The sequence below is a fragment of the Mesocricetus auratus genome, unplaced genomic scaffold (assembly GCF_017639785.1).
Source record: "Mesocricetus auratus isolate SY011 unplaced genomic scaffold, BCM_Maur_2.0 Super-Scaffold_100004, whole genome shotgun sequence".
Lineage (NCBI taxonomy): Eukaryota > Metazoa > Chordata > Mammalia > Rodentia > Cricetidae > Mesocricetus > Mesocricetus auratus.
Window position 1 is genome coordinate 80,067,562 of NW_024429189.1, and position 24,447 is coordinate 80,092,008.

General features: G+C 40.7%; 1 protein-coding gene across 3 annotated transcripts in view; it reads left to right on the top strand.

The window, feature by feature from the left end:
* Positions 1-24,447, top strand: part of Fmn1 (formin 1) — a 361,689-nt gene that overhangs the window by 22,918 nt on the left and 314,324 nt on the right. For all 3 annotated transcript variants that reach the window (XM_021231093.2, XM_021231095.2, XM_040746011.1), the window contains one exon: positions 8,080-10,070. In XM_021231093.2, the coding sequence (XP_021086752.1) occupies positions 8,201-10,070 (1,870 nt within the window). In that variant the 5' untranslated portion in view covers positions 8,080-8,200. The remainder of the gene's footprint in view (positions 1-8,079; positions 10,071-24,447) is intronic.

Sequence of the window (24,447 nt, forward strand, 5' to 3'; positions counted from 1 at the left end):
ATGATGAACAGGAATTTCTTTTGATTCCTGTGGTAAGCATCAGAGTTTGTAAAGTATAAAAAAAGTGCCTCCCTGAATAATAACAAGTAGAAAGTGATCAGGTGTGCCTATGAAACTGTTGCCTGTAAATTAGTCTCTTGTAGGATCCTGGCTACTTAATCAGAAAAGTAGTCCTAGAAGGATATCTCTCTGAGGAGATTAAAAAGTCATATGTAAGTAAGAAGCCATATGAAAATGTGGCTTTGAGTCAACTTGCATTTTAAATACTATTGAACAATAAATATTGCTTTTGGATATTTTGTTTCTTTTGTTCTCTTTTAAAAATTGCCTATGAGTGAGAGTTGGAGAGTGATAAGAGAACTCTGTTAGGTGTCTGGAAACCTGGGTTTGAGTTGCATGCTTATTGACTAGACATGTGAATAGGAGCAGTCAGTGCATACAATGGTGATGATGATTGCTGTTGCCTTGCTGGGTAGTCATGGAGCTTCATAGCTGTTCAAGCTGGACAAACCATCATATGATTTTGAAAACTGTCCCACTGTCATGATCTCTAAGAAATTGTAGGATACAACACAAGGGATATGAAACAAAGGGTTATCTTCCAACAGAGATGACCATAAAAGAATTGGGAGAGTTGATTGAGGAGCTCTTTGTCTAAAAATCGTGAGGTCTCCTCTCTTCTCAAGAGCTGTGCTCTGATTTAAGTCTTCAAGTCTGAGAGCTCCTCAAAGAGCCTGCCTAAAGCCTTGACACCCCGTATAGGGTGTGTATGTGCAAATATCTATAATAACCAGAGCTTTTCTTAAGAACAAATTCTTCAATCTGAAAACACAAATTTCACTTAGCATATCCAATTGTTGTTTTGACTTAAAGGTCCATGGTGGTGAGGTGTAGGAACTACATGGTGTAGACTGTCAGACATAAAAGAAACTCTTTAACTTGGGGGTGGGAATATCTTTGATGAGAAAGTACTGTTGCATGCTTGAAAATGAAGGTAAGAAAGTAGTGATGAGACAGGAAACACTGGAACAGAGTCTTCACATAGTCCTTCAATGAGTTTCTCTTTATTTGTAAAGATTATGATTTTATCATTTTCTGTTCTTGCAGCATTGCAAGAATGAAGCACTAGACCAGCATGCACTACAGAGGGAAAATTCCTGCCTTGAAAACTTCAATTTGGTTGTGAAATTGCCAGCAACACAACAAACTAGGTTTTACCACAGTGGCAAATTTCTACAACAGATGAAATACACACCAAATCCCACCCTGAGTTGGAGTGTATCTAATTCGATTTGTGAGATGCTACATGGTCAGCCGCTGTAGTAAAATCTTGAGCATTCAATGAATAAATCAGTATTCAATGAAGCGTAACTCAGGAGGTTGATTGTTGTGTCAGAATAATTATTTAAGAAATAAATAGGTACAGCAATCAAAATGATGCCAAAATATGGAGCACTTCCCCTCTTGGCTTGATAATTTACTGTGAATTTGGCTATTTACAGACTAAAATAATTCTGTTAACTAAAATTTGGCTTCCATTTTATTTGTGGTAGAGACTTGACAGCATAATAAGACCCAACTTGGAGTGTGGGTGATTTCACAGTAAAAATGGAGTTTGAAAGACAGATATTTTGTCTCTTGCATATAGCCTGGTTTAGGGCTTCTCTACTTGTAATGCAGAGAGATCATAAAAACTGTGAGTCTTTCTGAAGAAGAAAAAAAACCCACTGAAAAGTGTAATTTCAATTTCAGCCTTCTTAAATCATCAGCTTCTTTCCTTTGCTTAGCTACAGGCTTTTGGCATGAAACAAGTCTTGTCAATGATGACACTCCTCCTTATGTCCTGAAACCCATGCATTCTCCTTCCTCCAAGTCCTACCTTTATCTAATGTCCATATTTGTTTCAGTATTCGATTTGTTCCCTCAGTATCCACATTCTAACTACCCTCTTCTTTTCAACTTAAAAAATCCCCTGTTCCCAATGTTCTAGAAAAATAATACAAATATGGCAAACACAGGACTTAATCCTACTTCTTGTATTTCCTTCTGACCATTCTCCCTTATCCAATGCTCTGGTGCTCCACCTAAAAACTACTTTCGGTGTATAATCCTGTGACATTTCTTTCTTTCTCAACTTCCTTTCAGAATTTGATGTCTCTACTCCTCACTTTTGAATACCTGCCAGTCTCTTTCTACTCCAGTCTGTCCTGACATTACTGCCAAGTTAATTTTCCTTGAATTTGGTGCTAAACATACATCTCTGATCAAAACTCATCAGTGACTTCATGAATAATTTGTCCACAAAGTTATAATTAATTCCCAGTCAACCTGAATTTAAATATTTCTGCAACAGGACACCACTCTTGCTGTGGTTTTTTTTTCCTCCAAAGTTCCTATGTTAGAAACTCAATCCCCAGTGCAATTGTGTTTGTAAATGGAGGAAACAGGATGTACATAGAGTGTGAAGGCACCACCCTAATAAGCAAATTATGTTGTCGTTCCTTGAAAAAAATGTTTGTTACAGTAAATTTACTTTTTAAAATTTTTAAAAGATTTATATGTATGAGTATTTTGCCTACATATCTGTATGCTCACCACATGCATGCCTGATCTCTATGGAGGCCAGACAAGGGCATTAGATTCCATAGTGTGGTTGTGAGCTGGGAATAGAACACGGGTCATGTAGTTAAAAGCATCCTGTGCCCTTAACCACTAAGCTGCCTCAGCAGCCTTGTGGGTTCAGTTTAAAGGCATGTTTAGCTCCCTTTGCTAGTGGATTCTTCCCCTTCCACCTTCTTGATGTGGTGACACAGCATGAGGTCTGATGTCATGCCGCATTTTCAGATTTCCCAGCTTCCAGAACTACGACTTTATGATCTTTAAAAATTATTCAGCTTCAGCATTATCCTCCTTGACTAATCTCTCCTCACAGACATCTGAAAATAGAGACTTTGTATGTATTAGCTGATTTCTCTCTCTTATGTAATATCCCCAATTCTTGGGAGTCCATTTTTTATCTGTACCTGTCAAAACTTACTTTTAGTAGGAGATACTTGACATGTTTTCTTCTGCCTGACAGATTATCCTAATCCTACAAACAGCATGTGCTTTGTCCTGTTTTTTTTATTTTTGAACTCTGCTGATTTGTTTTTTGATATCTTACAGATTCGGTTTCCTTCTGATTTATTGTAGTGATTCTGTATCACCCTTAGTCCTACTTTCACAGAGTGTAAGTTAACAACAGAAACAAATAGCAACAAAACTTTCCTCAAGCGAGAGAAAAACCAGGAAGTTGTTGTATGCCTTCCTTCATTTTTATAGTTCCTATTTGAAAAAGTAAGCAAAGCTCAAAAGAGTAGCACTACACTGAACTCAAGGAGGCGATAGAGAGGCAACAGACAGGCAGAAATTTGTCCACAACCACAAGAGGGAGAATTTAAACCATTTAGAATTGAATAAGCAATCAGAAGGAGCATAACTGGTACCTAGAGAAAGGATCTATGGCTGGAGTAGTGACTGGTACTCAAGAGGAGGAGCCATGGTCTGATTTAGAGGATGCAACCACAGCACACTTCAGCCTAGGAGAGAGGACGCCAGGGAACAAACACACTGACCTTTCTTCATTTCTCTCTGCAATCTGTTACGATTGTTTCTTACAATCTAAACCCAGCAGAGGTCAAACTGTAGTGGCACTTATTAACTGAATCCATAAAAATCAGTTTTCTGGTGTTTTGAACGGTGTGAAGAATGAAGCATGAACCTGAATGAACAAATGGAAAATGTACAGTTCAATAATGGACATTATGGAGAATCAATCATTGCAATATTGGGCCCAGATGGAGTCCTAGGTCATGCCTGTGTCAGTGACTAACCAAAGAAAGCTTTGTATTAGCCTTTTAGGGCCAAAATCAATTAGGAAAGCTACAGTCAGCAGACAGAATGACTGCAACTAATTCTGGGAACTTATTTTGGGAATTTTGTGAAATATATCATAAGCATTGGATACCATCTCTTAAAAAGCAATCATTTCTCATTACGAGGAGGTACAACAGATATTTCCATCTGGGGTTGAGTGAAGTCATCTACTTGCTATTAGAAAACAAGTCAGGAAATAAATCACAACAGCAGCGTTGTCACAGAGGAAATGTCAGCCTGAGAGCAAGAGAAATGGGAGGCATGAGACTGACTCCCCAGGGAAGCCAAGTGCTTGGACACTGAATCCAACTAGAGAAAGCCACTTCATGAACCCAATTAAGATGCATAATCTAATGTGTGGTTCCTGCAGAGCTGCTGTGCTTGAGTCAAAGCAGAGTGAGGAGATGCCGCCTAAAATAGCTCTGCATGCTCAGCGTGGAGGGTAGTGCTGGTGTACTGAACCCCCCCATGCTGTGTGCCTTTGTATCTTGCCTTTGCCCTGTAAGCCTTGCATGCAGTTCTTCTCCCTCTGGTTTCTCAAATGGAAAAATGACTCAACACTGCTATCCTACTTCCTGATGGGATCCACAGAACTAGAGCTCTTGTACCTTCAAGCCTTTTTGCTTGGTACCTTAGAGGGTTCAGAATGGAGTTCATTTGCTCACACACTTTCCTTCTTTGGGTGAGTATTCTTTTTTGTAGTTTTTGTTCACAAGAAACTTAAGTTAGGGCTTAGTTAGGGTCTTAGGGCTTCTGTTGCTGTGGTAAAAGAGCATGACCAAAAGCAACTTGTGGAGGAAGGGTTTATTTCTTCTTACAGGTCTCAGGTCACATTACTACCAGTTCAGAAGTCAGGACAGGAACTCAAGACAGAAGCAGAAGGCATGGAGGAATGCTGCTTATTGGCTTGCTCATTTAAACGCAATGCGGATCACTTGTGGGGGGCTGGCATCAACTACAGTGTGCTGACTGGGTCCTCTTGTATCAGTCTTAAGGAAATGCCTGGCAAACTTGTCTATAGGCTAGTCTTAGGGAGATATTTTCTCAATTGAGAGTCTCTCTTCCCAACTGACTCTAACTTGTGATAAAGTTGACATAAAACCAACACAGCTACAGACATGAGCCCCACAAGTGTGGTAAAGGCACTCTATGTTGAGGTCTCGGGGAGGATGAAGATGACACAATAATAGGAAGTCTTTACTTGTAATGATAGCTTCATGCCTTGCATTATATATTTATTGAAAATTTCCTAACCCTTGATTTGAATTTTATGATTAGGACTAACAGAATTCCTTCATTTATACAATTATACATTAAGATCAAGACATTAAAAAAAACCACTCAGCCCCTGGACTGATAGTCTCATAAAAGTTAATGGCTTTCTTATGAATCCTTCTACCCTTGATTTCTTTTTAAAAATAGTGTGTCTATTAATTTCTTGAGCATTTCATATAATATTTTGGTTATATTCACCTCCACCCCTCTCAGATCCGGGCCCACTTAATGTCCTTTTTAAAATAACTTCCTGATCCCAAGTTTTGTTTCTAAGACAAACCAAAAGGGTTACCAAAAGTGCTGTTGTAAACTATGGGAAAATAAGACCATTTCTTTTGTTTTCAAGTATCCTCCTCTGGCTCAACTTAGTTCATTGACTTCCCTGGAAGATGGGGAGTAGCTGATGTAGGGAGAGAAGCATGTCCCCTTTTATATGTCAAAGGTGAGAAAAGGGACAACAGAAATTCATTGAGTTGGAAAGTAAAAACTGCCTTTGCCTCTAAAGGGGAACCCAACAGAAATTCTGATTTAGGAATTAAGGATGGCACAAGTAATATTAAGGGAAAGGATAATAATGGGATGAGGTTTAAGTAAGGAGAGTGAGGGGGAAGTTAGGGATAGTTAACACTAAGGACATTTTAAAAACCAATATTAAAAACCTACAGTTTTATAAATTCAAACATATATTCCTATAAGAGATTACTTGTAGTAACCCCACAGGGGAGATTATGCTTATCCCAGAAGCCGTAGATTGCCAAACAAAGAGTCCACTGTCAGATGTAGGATACCTTTCCCCAAGTTTTTGGTCATAGGCTTCCCAGAGGATGCCCCCTCCATAAGGCTATTGCCACCTCTTTAGGTTTCCCACCAAAAGTTGATGGTAAGACCCTATTGTTGAAGATATCACATATACTGATTATAGAACAAGGAAGCATCCAGTTTATACTGACTTCTCTCTGCTGGCTTGTTTACATAGTATTAGAAGGTTCTGTGTTGGCTGATGAAGGGAAAAGTCATTATCAGCCTTACTCAGCTGTGAACCTTATGAACTACAATAACAACCAGTGTAGCAAAATATGCCCAGTGGTACAAGTGTTGTGAGGGTAACCAACCCTTTTCTGATTGACTTTAGGGCCTGCTTCACACATAGAGAGAGAGAGAGAGAGAGAGAGAGAGAGAGAGAGAGAGAGAGAGAGAGAGAGAGAGAGAGAGAGAGAGAGAGAGAGAGAGCATGTCTGGTACTGAAAATCTGGCCCCAAACCCCTAATTCATGGTTCTAAAGCTTCTAGGCCCCAGGGATGAGCCTACTACTATTATGTTGCTAAAATGACGTCATTGTATGAAACTTCCGTCTAAATTTTATCTATTTATATATTGGTGTTGCTCTTGGACCTCACCAGAGAAGTTTCTTAGTGCAGCGCACAGTGGATAACACAAAAACTCACAACTCGTGAAAGAAGTGTCAATGGAATGCTCAATCATAAATGGGCCATCTATATGACACCCCTTTTTCAAAGCTCAGGCGCTACAAATGGGAAGGAAGCATTGTAAGAGCCAAAAGTCAGGGAGTATCAGAGTAAAAAGGGTCTTCTGGACAGGACAGGACTGCTGTACTCATAAATACACAGCAGCTGTGGTTACCTGCGCAATATCAAGCCAGTCTAGTAGTGAGTGGGAGAGGGCTCATAAGCCATACCTTAACTGTGGAATTATGCATCGTGGATGGCTTCTGGGGGATGGTGAGTCAGTTTTCTTTAAGGATCAAATATGCCCCACACACAGGAAATTGGGATCAGGAAGTTATTTTTCAAGGGTATAAAGTGGGAGTGGATCTGAGAGGAATGGAGGTGAATATAACCAAAATGTTACATGAAATGCTCAAGAAATTAATAGAGATACTATTTTTAAAAGAAACTGTAGTGAGATATCCACCCATCCCACACCTCTAGCACATGGTCACAGGTGAGGATGTGAATGAGGGAGGGCTATATCTGAGGTCCGGGACCTCAGAGCTGGCTCTTGCCTCCAGTCGGGTCACAGGGAACAGCCTGGGAGGATCCTTGGAGCTGGAACATGCGGTGGTCACCCACCTCTTGTGTAAATTCATTCTCCCCTAATAAACTTCACTTAATCTGTACTGAGTCTAGTGAATCTTCATTCCCATGCAATAAGAAACCAAGGGTAGAAGGACTCATAGAAAGGCTATTAACTTTTATGAGAATATCAGTCCAGAGGCTAAGTGTTTTGTGCCCTGGTCTTAGTGTATCTCTACTATATAAATAGAGGAAATGTTGTGGTTACAAACAAAACAAAAGTTGATTAAGCCTCTAGAGTTACTTCATTTTAAACTTTTAAATTTAAAACCTACATTTTATACAGAGCTTCTCAATAGAACACTGCTAAGCGGTCAAGCAGGTCGGAAACTTTATCTCTCTTCAGAATCTTGTCTGATACTGCTACCTCACACTGTGCTTCAATCTAAGAGACGCTTAGAATGTTTTGTATGATAACAAAAGCTTCTCATCTTTAAAAATAACATGCCAAACATGAGTCACTAAAACAACGATCGTTTCTAAGGTTCTCAAAGTCCTAGTCTCCCAGAATTTCTGGAAAGTTCAATAACTGAAAGTGTGGTATGAAGAAAGTAGACAGACTGCCTGCACGGTGGGTTCCCAAATAAAGAAGGGGACTTTTGTCCTGGAACTACAGAGCCCTTTCCCATCATGTAGCTATAGGAAAGCTTCCTGGTCAAGGTAGGTAAGAGCTTAAGCTGCCATCAGGCTCCTAGCTAGAAAGGAGGAATCAGTGTGGTTGCACGGTGATTGATGTTGCCCTGTGATGTGTACAGTGTTAGACAAGCTGCTTTCTTCCTGTGTTTTTCTCTAACAGGCAGCCTCATTGCCAGAGAGGACTGTCAGCTGCCTGCTCTGTCTAGCCACCATCACATGCTTCCCCACTGGAGCTGACCACAGACCAGCATCTCCGCAGCATGAATAATTAGGTAGGCATAATGGAAGGCACTCACTGCACCCTCCAGTTGCATAACCCCATCACCGAACTCTGCTATATCAGCTTCTATCTTCCAAAGGGGGAAGTCAGAGGGTTTTCATACAAGGGCACTGTAACTCTAGACAGATCCAATAACGCTTTTCATAACTGCTACCAAGTCAGGGAGGGGCCAGACATCACCAGCCTCAGCCAGCAGCCGAACGAACATCCCGGCGACATATTTTTCAAGCAGACTCCCACAAAAGACATTCTGACAGAGCTATATAAGCTCACGGCAGAGAGAGAGCGGCTTCTGGACAGTCTGCTGAGGTCAGACCACATCCTGGGAATTTCAATGGGGAACCAAGAAGGGAAGTTGCAGGAGCTGTCAGTGAGCCTTGCCCCTGAGGACGACTGCTTCCAGAGTGCTGGCAGCTGGAGCAGGGAGCTCCCTGTGAACTCGCTCATTAGGAGGAGCACCCAAGGGAACAAAAAGCCCCGGAGGTCTGGCAGGAGGAGAGAGAGCCCCGAGGAGCACCGGCAGAAGAAAACCAGGAGGAAAGGGCGTGGCCGCCAGGAATCATCAGCTCCTCAGATGGGGAAAGATCAGGTCTGTTCCAGTAGCTCCCTTCCTCCTGCCCGAGTTAGGCCTAATCTTCGGCTCCTAGAAGAAAGAGGAAACTTAGTTCCCCAAGGAACACTTACCTCTTCCCCACGGAGGAGGAGAGAGAGCTGCCCTGCCAACATCCTCAGAACACCAGATGCAGACCTGGGCTTCGGGAGCTCGGGGAGGACCTCAGAGGACACTGATCTTGAAGGACCTCTGTCCCCTAACGGCAGCCCCACCGAGGTAGGAGATGCACGCATAGGAAGGCAATTCAAGAGTCCTCGGGATTGGGAGTCTCCAAGTTTGTCCGAAAGTCATGAGAAACACTCAGGGGCAGAGAGGGTCGGGACTCGGAAGTCAAAGTCATTGGAAAGAACTTGCAGGAAGAAACCTGTTTCCAAAGTGGTGGCCAAGGTCCAGGAGCTGTCTGCTCAAGTTCAAAGAGTCGTCAGGACTCATCCTGATGATGTGGGAAAGGTTACCTTTTGCTCAGAGATGCAAACAGAGTTTATCCCAAAAGCTGACTTCTTCATTCTCCCAGGTGCTAAGGATGAAACTCCAAGTTCCAGGAGACTGGGGGAGGAACAGCGAGGGGTCAAGTCACTGCAACCACAGACCACAGAAATAGCCTCCATTCCCAACGAACCAGCTAGCACCGCAGGGGCTGTGAACAAGGTTCTCCGGAAGGTGATAGACAGTGAGAAGTTAGATGAAGCCACTGAGGGGAAAACATTAGGCTTCTCTCTCAACACAAGGGCCACCCACACTTTCTCACAAACTAGAAGCCAAAGGAAGGCCGGTCTACCCCAGAGTGACCATAAATTCTTGCTTCTGGATCTGCCACACACTGTACGTCCTGATTCCCCACAACCCAAATGCGACGAGAGGAAGCCAACTCCCCAAACACCAACAGCTCTCGGGCTGGTATTTAATAATTCATCGCCTCAGTCCAGCGCACGCAAACGGCTGTCACCTGTTCTCTTGCCTCTGTCTCCAATGTGTCCCAGCCCTCAGCAGCACCACAGGATCCTCCCTCTCCCTCCACTGCCTAGTGAGGGAGAATCTGTTTTTGATGAGTGCCCCAGTAGGAAGAACAGTGTCTCCTCTGGGTCCCCCTCTGCTGTCACCTTGGAGCCATCATCTTTTGAGAAGGTCACGGAGACCAAAGGAGGCAGCCCGACTTCCCTCAGAGCAAGCCATACTTGGCTGGTATCTGAGGAGCCTTCAGAAAAAAGCTTGAGGCCAGAGAAGATCACAGCTCCACCCCAGCACCAGCCACCCCCAGGTTAGTCTCTGTTTAAACTGTTTAGATCTTTGTTTGGGAGATTTAACTACAATTGGTCCACTTCTGTTGTTCAGAGACTAGCTGACTAGCAATGGACTGATATTCCTAGGGCTGTTCATTCACTTGGTAACAAGAAAGCTGAGTTTTGCGTGGGGGTATGGGAATGGTAAAGATGCTGTTGACCCAGAGAACTAAGAGTGCATTTTTTTTGTAGAAGCAATACTTTGTGTGAGTTTTTGTGAATCGTTTGTGCTTATGTATTTATTTGTGGCACATAAAGTTACCTCCAAGATTGCTTAACACTGAGACTCAAAAAGGAACAGGCAGAGAAGCTGCCACTTGTTTCTGCCTTTGATGTCAGCATTGAGTAATTGGCCCATTGACCTAAATCCTACTGGTGATGCCATTGATGTCATTCTGTGGAGCCTCTAAGCAGGACAAAACATGCTGTCTTTACTCATATGTTGGTAGCTACTTGGGTTTGGTTTTGTTTTCTGTATTTTTGTAAGTGCAGTGATTTGTGGCATAAAGACTTCTGTTATGTGAAAGGAAGCATTCAGTCTAGTATGAAGATATCTGGGTGCATGTTGTGCAGGTCTGTGCCTATAGTTCTAGCAGTTGGAAGCCTGGGTTGGGGTGATCACCAGTTAAGGCTGGCCTTAGCTATAGGGAGGATTTAAGGCCAACCTGGACTACAGGGAGAGTTTAAGGCCAGCTGGACTTGGTAGTGAAACCCTAGCTCTGGAAACAAGACACGATTTTCTTTTTGGGAAAGAGGAACTTGGTCCAGGTTTTCTTTTATTCTCTTTTCTGTGTAGTCACCCAAACAAGCACAAAGCATCTGTTGAATGTTAGCTATGCTTTATTTATAGGTTGCTGCTGTGACTAGAGTAACAATGACATTTTTCGTGTATAAGGTGCTAATGAGATTCTCTGACTGGTATGCTTGATGTGATTTAAATTTTTACATGAAAATAATTTTGAATGATTCCCAATCCTGTATCCTTGACATTTTCCAAACCAGTGTGCTTAAACATTCACAGTTTGGTATGACATTGTGCAGGTGATCAGTTCTTCAGTAGCATATGGTCAGCGTCGTAGCTTAGAAAATAACTTGTAATATGATATATGGTCTCTTAGAGGGCATGGAATTTTATTTATAGAAAACTCATGTGAAACATTGAGATAAAAAATATTGATTCAGGAAAAAAGAGTTGCCAAAAGCTTTTGGTTCCTCTTGAATTTGTGACAGTTCATAAATTTCTCTGCATCCCTGATACAGGGAGGTATTCCTTCAAATTTTTTCCATCTTGTTTATTCAATGTGCTGATATTAGTTTGGTAAAAGCTTGCTATTTTCTGTCTCAATAGGAAAGTCATATTCTAAAATTCATATCATGCACTGCAAAACTCAAATAATGAAAATACTTTCTCAGCATGGATGCTGGCAACTTGGAAGCACTTGGCAAGAAAGCTCAGTAGATTTAGAGGAGAAAGCAGAGTGTGGAATTGTTGCCTTAACTCTAAAAGTTCTGTTCTGGATAGGGTTTGATGTCAACCTGACAGTCTAAATTCACCTGGGACATGGGCCTTTGGGCACACCTGTGGATAGTATCTTGATTATATTTATTGGTGTGGGAAGATATATCTTTTAACTGTGGTAGGACCATTCCCTTGGCAGGGAATACTGAACCGTATAAAATGGATAAAATGTGCTGAGCACCAGCATATATTCATTCATTGCTCTCTGCCTGTGGGTTGTGGACACAGTATGACCAACTGCTTCAAGTTCTTGCTGCCTCGACTTGCCCACCATAATGAACTCTGACCCACAATGAACCTTTCTCCCTTAAATTGCATTTGTCAGGGTGTCTGGTCACAGCAACAGGAAAAGAAACTAAGCACTAGAAATTACATCAGATTCTATTTACTCCCATCCAGAATCTCTGCATTGAATGTGTTTGGGATTTTGTAAGACTTTTGCCCCTTAGTTTAGGGTTATCTTGTCATTTATTGAAGTTCCTCGTGTTATAAAAGCCACATCCTTCCTGGAGTAAGCTTAGCTGTTTGTAAGCATGTAAGAAGACATTGATTTGCTGTTGGCAATTGACTGAGAACCCAGTGAGGGACAAGTTGAAAGGGTGGTTGATTTTCCTTGTGACTTCTCCGTGCAGTTGTTTGTGAGCACTGTTTTTATTTCTACCCAGCCTTCCACTAAGATCTTAAGTAGTACTTTTAGGAACCAATTATAGAAATCACAGGATTCCTTCAACATAGAAACTTCCTGTGCCTCTAGCCTTATATATGGAGCTAGAAGACTGGAGGAGAGTAGGATGATGAGAGATGGATCATCTGCCTTAGATAGAATCTCTTAGCCTTTGTCCCAAGACACTCCAACTCTATCTTACTGGCTCTGTCTTGAGAAGCTTGAAGGAGATCAAGTTCTAGCTAGCACTTTTGATCTATGGCATATCTTTTTGTCCATTTTTTTCTTTTTACTTTGACCTTCTTTAGCCAGAGTCCTTATCATTTTTAGTTGCTCCCACAGTGAGTTCAGATAGAGAGAACTTTTCTCTTTATGGCTGATTCTGTCTTGGTTTTCACATTTCCTCTATCTCAGTCTCAGTAGAGGCCTCAGACAGTAGCAGCTCACCGTCCAGAGGTAATTCATTTACCATCATCCTACAGTGGTCCTTCATCTGACTCCAACTCCCACCTTTTCCCCAAGTCAGCTATTAACTAGATTCATTTTATGGTCTGTGGACATGTATTTCCTGTGGAAATAACAGCTAGGGTTTTCACTACAGTGATGAGAGCAAGATAATTGAAAGTCCTCGTTAATTACTCAAGTAAGAGATTAACTCCTTGGGGTTTAGTGTTTGGATTATTTTCAGGTTTTCTGTTTTCATTTATTTTTGATCAAAGTCCAGTTTCTGGTTGGAAGACTCCAGAGTTAGGGGCAAGTAGTTAATTCTGAGTAGAAAGTGAAACAAATACACAACTTACAAGACCAACCATTTAAATCCAGGGCCATTACCAGCCAAGCAGGGCATAACATAAAGGTATCCCAAAGGGCATTGAACCACCTTGTGTTGGCTAATTCTTCATCCCATGCCCTTATACAGAGGAATTTCTTACATGTTGAAAATATGATAAAACAGGATATATAAATATGAAAAGTGTCCAGATTTTTCTTCTCATGTACCCCTCTACTGACCACTTTATACTGATTTTAAATGATTTTACTCTGGCGATAGAGGTGGCTGAATGTTGCCAAGACTTTGAGGAACATATTTCCTTAAATTAACTTGGAGAAATTTTTAGTTGTGCTAACATACATAACTGTTTTGGGAGTTTAGCACTGAGATTTTCTGCTTTCCTTTACATTTGATCTAAAAATGAACCCTTTTAATGACACAAGCATAACATGACATTTGTCTCACCACACTGAGAGAATATCTAGTCTTTCTTGTGTTGTTCAACAAACATGGTTTTTGGACTTTGTAGTTAATGAGGTATGATGGAGGCACATGCCTCAAACAGAGTTTCTTGATTTTGAAATCAAGATGTAATCACAAAAGATGTAATTAATGTCATCTTATTTAGAGTTGGGAGGCACTCATGTAAAAGGGTATATTGTATCTATTCTTCTGTCAAAACTTTGGTTTCCCTCTGACTTTATATTACATTATAGTATGTTATATTATATTTATGTATATATATAAGTTCTCTGCATATAAACATTGAGATTTGATGAAATTTAAGTAAGTCTCAAATATTAATAAATACTTAAAATGTATTTGGCTAACTTTAGAAATTATGTAGTACATACAAAGTTACCTATAATTGTAAAGAGAGTAGAGAGATTTCAGAAATTGTGTATACCTTATTATGTCTAAAATATAAAAAGAATATAACAATTGAATTGAGAGAAGATACCAAAGGATCATCATTAAAATTATATGTAGGGGTGACCTAGTGACTCTACTCTTAAGAACTTGGCTTAAATGAATGTAAATGCCAGTACAACTACATGCATACAGGTATTTACTGTAGCAATTTAATTTTTATTATCATTATTATGACTGTTATTTGTGTGCATTATGTGGTGGAGGTGATGTGCGGACATGGGATCAGATCATTGCTTCTACCTTTCTGTGAGCTCCAGGGATTGACTTTAGGTCATCAGGCTTGCATGGCAGGCACTTTACTTGCTAAGCATCTTGCTGGCACTGTAGCAAATTTTATACTTTCAAAACATCTAGAAAAAAGCTGAATATCTATCCATGGAGACATGTTTAAGTAAATTATAACACGTTTTTCTTCTGTGACATTATGCAGCTATCTTTATAGATTTCTAACAAGTTACAAAATAGTATGTAGAATTTTCCTGTTTCTTGAAAAACCACCATCACTTCTTCCCACATATAAACATGTGTATTTGGCATATGTTTGAATATAGGTATGAAGAAAGATTGATCAGGCTATTAACATTCAAAGGGCAAGACGGTTGCAAGTTGGGTAATGGGCTAGAGAGCAATATGTAAGAACTGGGTATGTGGGAGAGTTCACTTCTCTCCTGTGCATATTTTTATCAGTTTCCCTAGATGTGCGGTGTATGTCACTTTCATATTTTTTTTTTTTTTTGGTTTTTACGAGACAGGGTTTCTCTGTATTGTTTTAGAGGCTATCGGTACAGCCCGGCCTCGAACTCACAGAGATCCGCCTGCCTCTGCCTCCCGAGTGCTGGGATTAAAGGCGTGCGCCACCACCGCCCCGCCACTTTCATAATTTTTGAAGAATTATTTTAACCATTTTCTTTCTTATTTTTATTTGTGTGTGTAGGTGTGTGCCTGTGCCCATGTCCATGTCCATGCCCATACAGAGCCAAAAAATACTAAGTGTTCTGTTCTGTTCCTTTCCACCCTATCCTCTTGAGACAAGGTTTCTCACTGAATCTGGAGAGCCAGACTGCAGCCAACAAACCTCAGTGAAACTCCTGTGTCTGACCACCACAGTGCTGCTGTCATAGGCACAAATGCAGCTAACAAGCCTCAGTGATCCCCCTGTCTCTGACCACCATAGTGCTGAGGCTATAGGCACATATGTAGCCACATAGCTTTTCATGTGGGGTCTTAGGATTTGAACTCAGGTTCTCATGCTTACACAGCAAGCTGTCTTACTGAGCTATTTTCTCTAATGCCAACTCTACTTATTTTATTTTTTCTTTTAAAAATATTTTACAATTTATTTTACACATTACTTATTTATTAAATTCTGAGAAAAGTTCACACACCAAAGTTAGCCAGACTCCCAAACTATATATCTTAATGAACTTCTATATTGTCAAAGTGGACATTTGAAAGGGAATCTTCAAACTGAAAGAGCTTTATACTGTGTTTTTATATTTTCCATATCTAATATGTTTTATGTACTTATCCACCACCAAAAATGAAAAATCCATGACAGCATTAGAACTACAAAAACTATTAGTTTTATATCCTATTTCATAACTGCTTGCATTAGCCTCTCTTCATCCCCTAATGTCTAGTCATTTTCTTTTTGAAGTACTATACTGTACCCACATATCTATGTTTATGTATACACATATCTTATTGACTGGATTCTGCATATGAAGGAGAACATGCTTCTTTTCTTTCTGAGATTGTGTGACCTTGCTTATTATACATTCTCAGTTTATTCATTGTAGCAAAAATAATGAAATCTTAGAGACATATATTGAGGTTCAAGCTGAAGATCAGAAAAGCAAATCAGCCAGTCAGTAGCTCTTACCTCTACCAAGACTGATATGGAGATCCTGTCTTCTCTGTGACAGGAAACTAAATCTCACCTGAGGCACTTAGGTACTCTAGTACTAGATTAAAGGTGTGAGTGAGCTCTGTTACTCTTTCAGACTATTCATTCTCATGTAGCCCTGGGTGACTTTGAACTCAGAGAGATCCATCTGTCTCTGTCTCCTGAGTCCTGGGATTAAAGGTGTGTGTCACTACCACCCAACTTCTATGGCTGTGCCTAACTTTGTATTCTGATCTCCAGGCAAGCTTTGTTAGATCATAAACATTATATCACCACAATTCCCTTTTTTGTTTAATACAAAAAAGAAGGCTATAACTAATATAAGAAGCATATACAATAAGTACATTAACCCATTTTCCTGAAAATGTGTGCTTTTATTTTTCTTTAGAGATTGTTTTTAAGGTTTATTTTATTTTATGTGCATGAATGTTTTGCTCATAAGTGTATCTGTGCCTTTTGTGAATGCCTGGTACCCATGGAAGTCAGAAGAGAGCATGGGATCCCTTGAAACTGGATTTGTATATGTTTGTGAGCCTCCATGTAGGTTCTTGACATTGAACAACGTGGCTCCTAACCGCTGAGCCATCTCTCCAGGCACACATACCAAATTTTTGATATCCATTCATGTATTGATCAACAACTATGTTGATTCCAGTTCTTTGTTGTGGTGAATAAAGCACCAATAAACATGACCTGTGAGCTTCTCAATGGTAGTGTATAGCATTCTCTGGATATATTCTCAAGAGTAATAGAACTGGGCCATATGGTAGGTTTTTTTTCCTTTTTTGTTTATTTAAATTAGAAACAATCATATTTTACATACCAATCCCAGTTCCCTCTCCCTCCCAACCTCCCATGCTCCCCACTGACTCCACCATCCACTCCCCAGGAAGGGTGAGGCCTTCCACGAGTGTTCATCAAAGTCTGTCCTATCATTTGGGGCAGGACCTAGGCTCTCCCCCATGTATCTAGACTGAGAGAGTAACCCTCTATGGGGGAATAGGCTCCCAAAGTCCGTTCGTGCACTAGGGATAAATACTGGTTCCATAGCCAGAGGCCCCATAGACCACCCAGGCCTCCTAACTGACACCCACATTCAGGGGACCTGGTTCAGTCCTGTGCTGTTTCCCCGGCTGCCTGACAGGGGTAGTGAGCTCCCACTTTCTCAGATCAGCTGTTTCTGTGGGTTCCCCTAGCATGGTCTTGACCCCTTTGCTCATCACTCCTCCTTCTCTACAACTGGATTCCAAGAGTTTGGCTCAGTGCTTAGCTGAGCAGTGGGAGCTCACTACCCCAGTCAGGCAGATGTCTTTCCAGGGTCCTCATAGGATAGGTGGTAATAGAAAGGATCACTGAAGAATGAGAAGAGTACTGCCCCCAGGAATGCCTCCGGATCTATGTAGCAGGGAGTTTGGGAGGAAAGGAAGCATGATGTTTGTTCAGAAGCCCAACAGCTTCCGGTGTGCAAACTCAAAACAAGCAGAACTCTTCCTGCTAAGAAATGAGCTGAGACCCATGGCAGTAGCTGTATCACCCCAAGAAGATCAATGTGACTGAATAGAACAGCAGGCCCCCAAAGGATGGATCCAGGCATCAGTGGGGAGAGGGGAGCTTTGGAGCAGATCTGCTGCCTTACTAGCAAGTGAACCAGGGCTTAAGTCTTTCAATTCCCATGCCTAAAGGTCTTATAACAATTGTATTCCTAAGACAGTAAGTTTTATCTTTCAAATTTCAGATATTTCTTTTTAAGCCATGATATCTTTTTTTTCATTGTGAACTTAAGTTAATGTTCTGCATCTGAATTTTCTGTTTAGAGGAAGAGCTGCCAAATTGTCCAGTGAGCTCCTGAAGCCACACACTTTCAGACTATCCCAGAAGAGTTATGGAAAGTAAATAACATGTGCATCTTGAGACTCCCTTCCTTTCTCTCTAGAATTAAGAGCTGCCTGGACATGTCTGTAATTAGAGGGTTGGGACCATCAAGAGCCTATTCCTTGAATCCGCAGAGGAATATCACAAGGCACAGCACATCTGAAAGAAGGGAAGATTTGAGGCATGTTGGAGACTACCAACTTCACTGGGGAAGATAATTCTGAAAGCAATATGACTCATGTCCCCCAGGTCTTCTAGCCACTGGGCTCCTAGGAAACTCCTTTCTGCATTCTAAGAAGAAAAAACAACACTTAGGATCAACATTTAAAAAGTATGGAACTGACTTGTGAAGCAACCTTGTTTCTTATCTAAATTTTAAAAAAAAGAATAAAAAAAATACAAAAGGAAAAAAAAGTAATGCTACTAAAGTTTTTCTGAGACACTGAAGATCAATCTGTGTAGCAGAATGTACTAATATGGATGCAGGGTCTCTGCTCAGGGAGCTTAAAAGCAGTGTGGCAGGAATAATACAGTGGGGTGAACTAGATTTTATCTTTTACTAAGGAGAAGTAGGATATGTAGGAAGCTGTGCCTTGAGCAATCCATCTGGCAGCTTCAGTTGGAGAAGAACCTCCGTGCCAGTTTTGTCAGCAACAAGAGGCACCTTAAGCAACCAGAGTACAAGAGAACCGTGCCTGTGAGGTTGCATAGTGCATCCCTGGGTCCCCATGGTTTCGAGAAAAATCCAGGAGGGATTGGTGTGTCCAACCCAGATGATGGGTATAGGCAGTTTTGTTTGCACCTTAATATCCACGGTAACTGCATTTGTTAGAAGGAATATCAAGTCCAGAGCGTTCTCTTGTCAACAGATGACATAGTATTGTTGGAAATACTTCATAAATCACTATGAAATGTTAGCTTTATTATAACTACAGGTTACTGTCAGACTGTGGGGCTAGAAGGGACTTTAACAGCCTATCATTTGTTGCTAGTCTCTAGTGATAAAACGATGTTGCAAATAATAACTTAGAACCGGTTACTCTGTGAGATGGTTTCTTTGCTCTTGACTAAATCAGCCACATTTGTTTCTAGTTCTGCACCATGCATCATGTCACTATGTGTTTTATTGTATCATTTTGTTTTTGAAACATGGGTCTCACTTTGTAGCCCAAACTAGCTTTAAACTCTTGGCAATCCTCCTGCTTCAGATTCCTGAATACTGGTCTTTCAGGCGAGATCTCACCCATGGTTGGCTTGTTTCTGATGACTTTGTCTCTCTAGTATAGGCTAATATTGGATTTTCTAACAAATCTGTAAATATTTTAAGGGAAGGGATTATTTTTGTGTGATGCCTCTGATGTATTTGCATAAGGCCTGGTTTAAAATGGTTCATAGTACTCTTTTTTTTTTCCTGAGACAGGGTTTCTCTGTATTGTTTTGGAGGTTGTCCTGTAATTTGCTCTGTAGACCAGGCTGGCCTCGAACTCACAGAGATCCACCTCCAAAGTGCTGGGACATAGTACTCTTTTAAATTAATTCTGGTGCACAATTTTAATTAAATCACAACTGAACTAAAATTGGATATTCAATTACAAATGTTATTGCAACCTAGAATGGTAAGTTTAGTCACGAGACAGCAAAAATCAAAAGAAACAAAAGCTCTTTTTCTTCCTACTAAATATATATGGCCCATAGTTTCTCTCTTGAAAGCATTCTCAATTTCTACAGCTATCATTTATCCAGTTCCTCCTGATTTCTGTATTATTTTGTCAAGGTGATAGGTTTCAGTCTCCACTTGCCTGTGTCACTTCAAAATAACACACATCTTATTTTAAAAGTCCTCCTTGCTGTATCTGTCAGAAGACTCATCAGACTCTTTGGGTTTATGATTTGCATTTCCTTAATAGTGGGTCAACACGTGGTGATGTTCTTAAGTGTGCTTGTTGAGTTTGAGCTAAAGCAACCTTCCAACTTCCAGTGACCAGGCAGTTGACAAATGTGATGGTCTGTGATGACACAAGAGTGAGGGAAATTTGAAACTGTGATTGTGTAACTTTAATTTATCTAGACAGTGACTAAGGGATGGCACATTGCCCTTTAGAGTGTTCAGACAGGGTTGGAAATTCCTTTAGCTGACTCCCACAAGGGGAGAAGGATTGATTTGCCTCCACCCTGTCCCTGGTGTCCCATTACCACCAAGAACTTTCTTGGCTGCTGTTATAAAACAGTGGAATTGCAGATAATGTTCTCCTCAAAGTTAACACTGGTATTATATGTATAATCAGTTTGAATATCTGAAACATTCTATGTGTTTAATAAGTGCTTCATTAAATAGTGAATGAATAGATGGATGGATGGATAATGTAACATCTTTTCTGCAAACTGACAATAAGGACAGTGTTTTTCCATTTGCCCTTTGTTAAACAGAATGAAACTTCTTTATGCCATATTATGTGATTGTCTTTATGCCATATTATTTATTAGACACTGTGACTGTGCAACCAATCTTACAACAACTTACTCCTGAAAGGGCTGAAGAAGCCAAGGGCCCACTGAAGATAAGAATGCAATTGAATGAAAAGGGCACTCAAAGTGAAACCTTTTTTGTGTGACAACTTTATCAGGACAGACCTTAAATTTTATAATGAAACTTAACTTTATTGTCAAAGTCAGGGGTAGCTAAGTGATCAAACAACATAGAAACCAGAGGCATTTAATGTTTCTTGTGCTCCACTGGTCACAGATTAACCATGTTGCATTATGCATGGTCAAAGGCTGGCACCTTTGTACTTTGCCTTGCATAAGCTATACTTTATGACCCATGTCCATGAACTAGAAGGCTGAGAAGGTACCTGTTAATGCTCTTGGCTATGGTCCAGGGTTGTCTGCAGAGCTCATTTGATGAGTGCCTAATGCCCTAATTATATATAGACCACCTTCTGTGTGAAAGCATTGTGCTAGGAAACTTACTTCCATGAAGCCATAAGCTGAGGCCTGTGACTGACTTCCAAAAGCTACCAGCCAACTCACTCTAAAATGTCACACTGATCTCCCTGTACAGTTCCTTTTATCACCTAGCAAAGCAAGATTTTTTTATAGAATTCCAAGAGTAGAAGCTGAAGAGAAGATAGAAAGGAATGGATGGACCTAGACAATGGCCTGAAAGTTTGAGGGGGAGGGAGAGGGGTTGGGAACATAAGGTACCAAGAAGACTGAGTTGGGGGAAGATGGATGGGGAGAGCAATGAAAGAGAGATCTTGATAGAGGGAGCCGTTATGGGGTTAGGGAGAAACCTGGTGCTAGAGAAATTCTCAGGAATCCACAAGGATAATCCCTGCCAAGACTCCTAGCAATAGTGGAGAGGGTGTCTGTAGTGGCCATCCCCTATAATCAGATTAGTGACTACCCTAATTGTCATTGTAGAACCTACACCCAGTAACTGATGGAAGGAGATGCAGTGACCCACAGCAGAGCACTGGGCTGAGCTCCTGGAGTTCAGCTGAAGAGAGGGGGGGAGGGATCATATCAACAAGAGGGGTCAAGAGCATGATGGGGAACCACAGAGACAGCTGTCCTGAGCAAGTGGGAGCTCATAGATTATGGACTGACAGCTGGGGAACCTGCATGGAACTGAACTAGACCCTTTGAGTTATGAGACTTGATCTGTTGGGGTGAGAACTGGCAATGGAACCAGGACCTATTTCAGGTGCATGTACTGGCTTTTTTGGAGCCCATTCCCTATGTTGGGATACCTTGCTCAGCCTTGATAGAGGGGGAGGGGTTTGGTCCTGCCTCAACTTGGTATGTCAGACGTTGATTCCCCAAGGAAAGCCTTGCCCACTGTGAGAAATGGATGGAGGCTGGGGATAGGAGTAAGCAGGGGGGCAGGCGAATGGTGAGGAGGGGGTACTGGGGTTGGTATGTAAAATGAAAAATAATGTTTTAAATAAAAAACGAAAAAAAGAAATAGGCAAGTGTGAGAGTGCCAAGGACCATCAATTACACCTGCAGAATTCCTTTAGTTTTGCTACACCATATAACTCAATCACAGAGGATATGGTGGGCCACTGTGTACATAACTTCTGCCCTCACTAAAGAAGAGGGACTTGTTCTGGGCATGTACACAGGAATCTTGAGATCTTAAAGTACTCCCTAACACATTGAGCTTCCATAGTCTAGGGCTTATAATATCCTTTCTGGTATTGTCTTCTGCTTCTTCTATCAAAGCCTTGTCCCACAACTTTCCCTGATGTAACTGTAATAGGTTGTCTCCATTTCTGGACCATACTAATCATAATGTTTTGGTGTGACAGTATGCTAGATATAAGCATTTTGAATGAAATTCTGGCTCTACCTTCAGCTAGAATATTGGTAACTATTCTACTTCTTTATCTGTAAATCAGAACCACACACACACACACACACACACACACACATACACACACGTGTATTGAAGAGCTTGCTTAGTGTTTAACACATACTTCTCCAAAAACATTTAGATCACTAGTTTGAAAAGTATCAAAGCTTTTTTTTTACCTGATTTTTATTTAAATTAGACACAAGCTTGCTTCACATGTCAATCCCAGCTCCCTCTCACTCCCCTCCTCTCCTGCTCCCCAATGCCCCCAACTCCCCACCCAATCCCAATTCCATTCTCCAGGGAGGGTGAGGCCCTTCATGAGGAATCTTGAAGCTTTTGTTCACATATCCTTTTCCTGTTCTTAACCTTAGTCACGTAAAGCTGCAAACTTTGTATGTGTTGGAAAGCTGGGAGAAGAGAATAGAGGAGCCCTGTGTTTAAAACTTTTCTATAAATCAAGTTATTTCAGTATAATACATTCTTTTAAATTCTTTCTGTCTTCTCCATTATAAAACTCCCGATCTCTCTCATTGTAGGATAAGCATCTTTTTTTGTATCCTTGTAGAAATGTATACATAATGTTTATCAGACACGATCATAATTATTTGTTTATCTATCTAGAATTTGAACTCGTATGGAAGCAAAGACTGTGCCATTACTCACCTCTGTATCTCTGTTCACTTAGTGTCACTGTTTGACATAGCTTGTTGACATGTCCATCCTGTTAAACCACACTCATCCCAAGATACTATGAATGTGGCCCAACGCAAAATTATAAACTTACTTAAAACATACAATTTTGCCGGGCGTTGGTGGTCCACGCCTTTAATCCCAGCACTCGGGAGGCAGAGGCAGGCTGATCTCTGTGAGTTCGAGGCCACCCGAGTCTACAGAGCCAATTCCAGGACAGCCTCTAAAACAATACAGAGAAACCCTGTCTCGAAAAAAAAAACATACAGTTTTATTATTGTGACTTCTTTTTATGACTTTCATTCGTGGTTCTTGGGCATTAACTTTGTAATGACAATGTCATATCCCAATGTCAAAAGGTTGAACATGTCTGATGGGCTATGTTATATAACTTCTATGTTAGTAATAAATGAGTGAAGGCATCCGTGTATAGGATATGCTAACTCAAGGGAGAGTCAGCATGGTTGAGAGGAGTACTTATTACAGTGTGGCCATTGGTCAGCAGCATTATTGACCGTAAGCAGAAAGTGCTTAAAATGCTGTTTGTTGTTAGGCTGCACCCTACTGAGTCAGAAGTATGGGGGTTGGGATTGAGAGGTTTGTACTTCATCACTTGAATAGAGGCCAAGATAATAGCATAAGTTATACTCACATACAGCTATGTTAAATGAATTGAAAATCTTCTACATCCAAATAATTTAGTAGAGAAATAATAAAAAGCTATGCTCAGCAAATAATTGAGTTTCCACTTAGCTGTGTGTAATTATTTTGAGTAACTGTTACATATCTCATCAGATTTAGGAACTTGTATACTTGTAAGTATAAATATGTTTCTTATTTTTATTATGTCACTGATAATTCTTGCATCTTCCTTTTATATGGGAAGAGGTGGAGTCATGCTGAACATTTCCCTGTCTGTTATTTGCTGCTCTGGTGATAATTTTTTTATGTGGTCATAAAAGTAGCTATTCTGGCCTCAATACAGATGTCTTCAAATCATTATGGATGCCTGCCAAGTGCCAACTGCTGCCATACAGTCCAAGATGCTACTATATCAAACTGGATTCAAGTACATATTAGCATGCTAGTATATAGTGTTTATAATCATTTTTATGTTATTAGCAGATATGTTTCAACTATTGGGTTTCATCTACTAAAAGCATTAAAACATCATAATCACAACCACATATCTGCAGCTCCTTTTTTTTTTTACAAGTAACAGCCCTGCCATTGTGTTGCCATCTTCCCGATGTCTTTAAGAACAAATGTCTTGAAAAATCATGTGAAGATGTATGACTAGACTCACAAACAGCTTTTGTTGGGAAACCGTGTCAGTCTCATGACCACACAACTGCTCAATGTTAGTCCCTGTATTTTTGGAGAAAACTCATGTCTTTATGCCCTTTGGACTGTTTTTTTTTCTTTCAGAGTAAGAGGTCTGCCTTCTGAAGAGTCACTTGCCCCTTAGTCACTTCCGCCTGTGTTGGCTAAGCAAGCTATAAGTTCACACAGTTGTTCAGTTGAACTGGGTTGAGGAAGACATCCCATCTTAGAAGGGGGCAAGCTCACTACTATACCACTAAACCTCTGTTTGAAATCAGAATATCTAACAAACACTGCCAATTACTGGTTACATGTC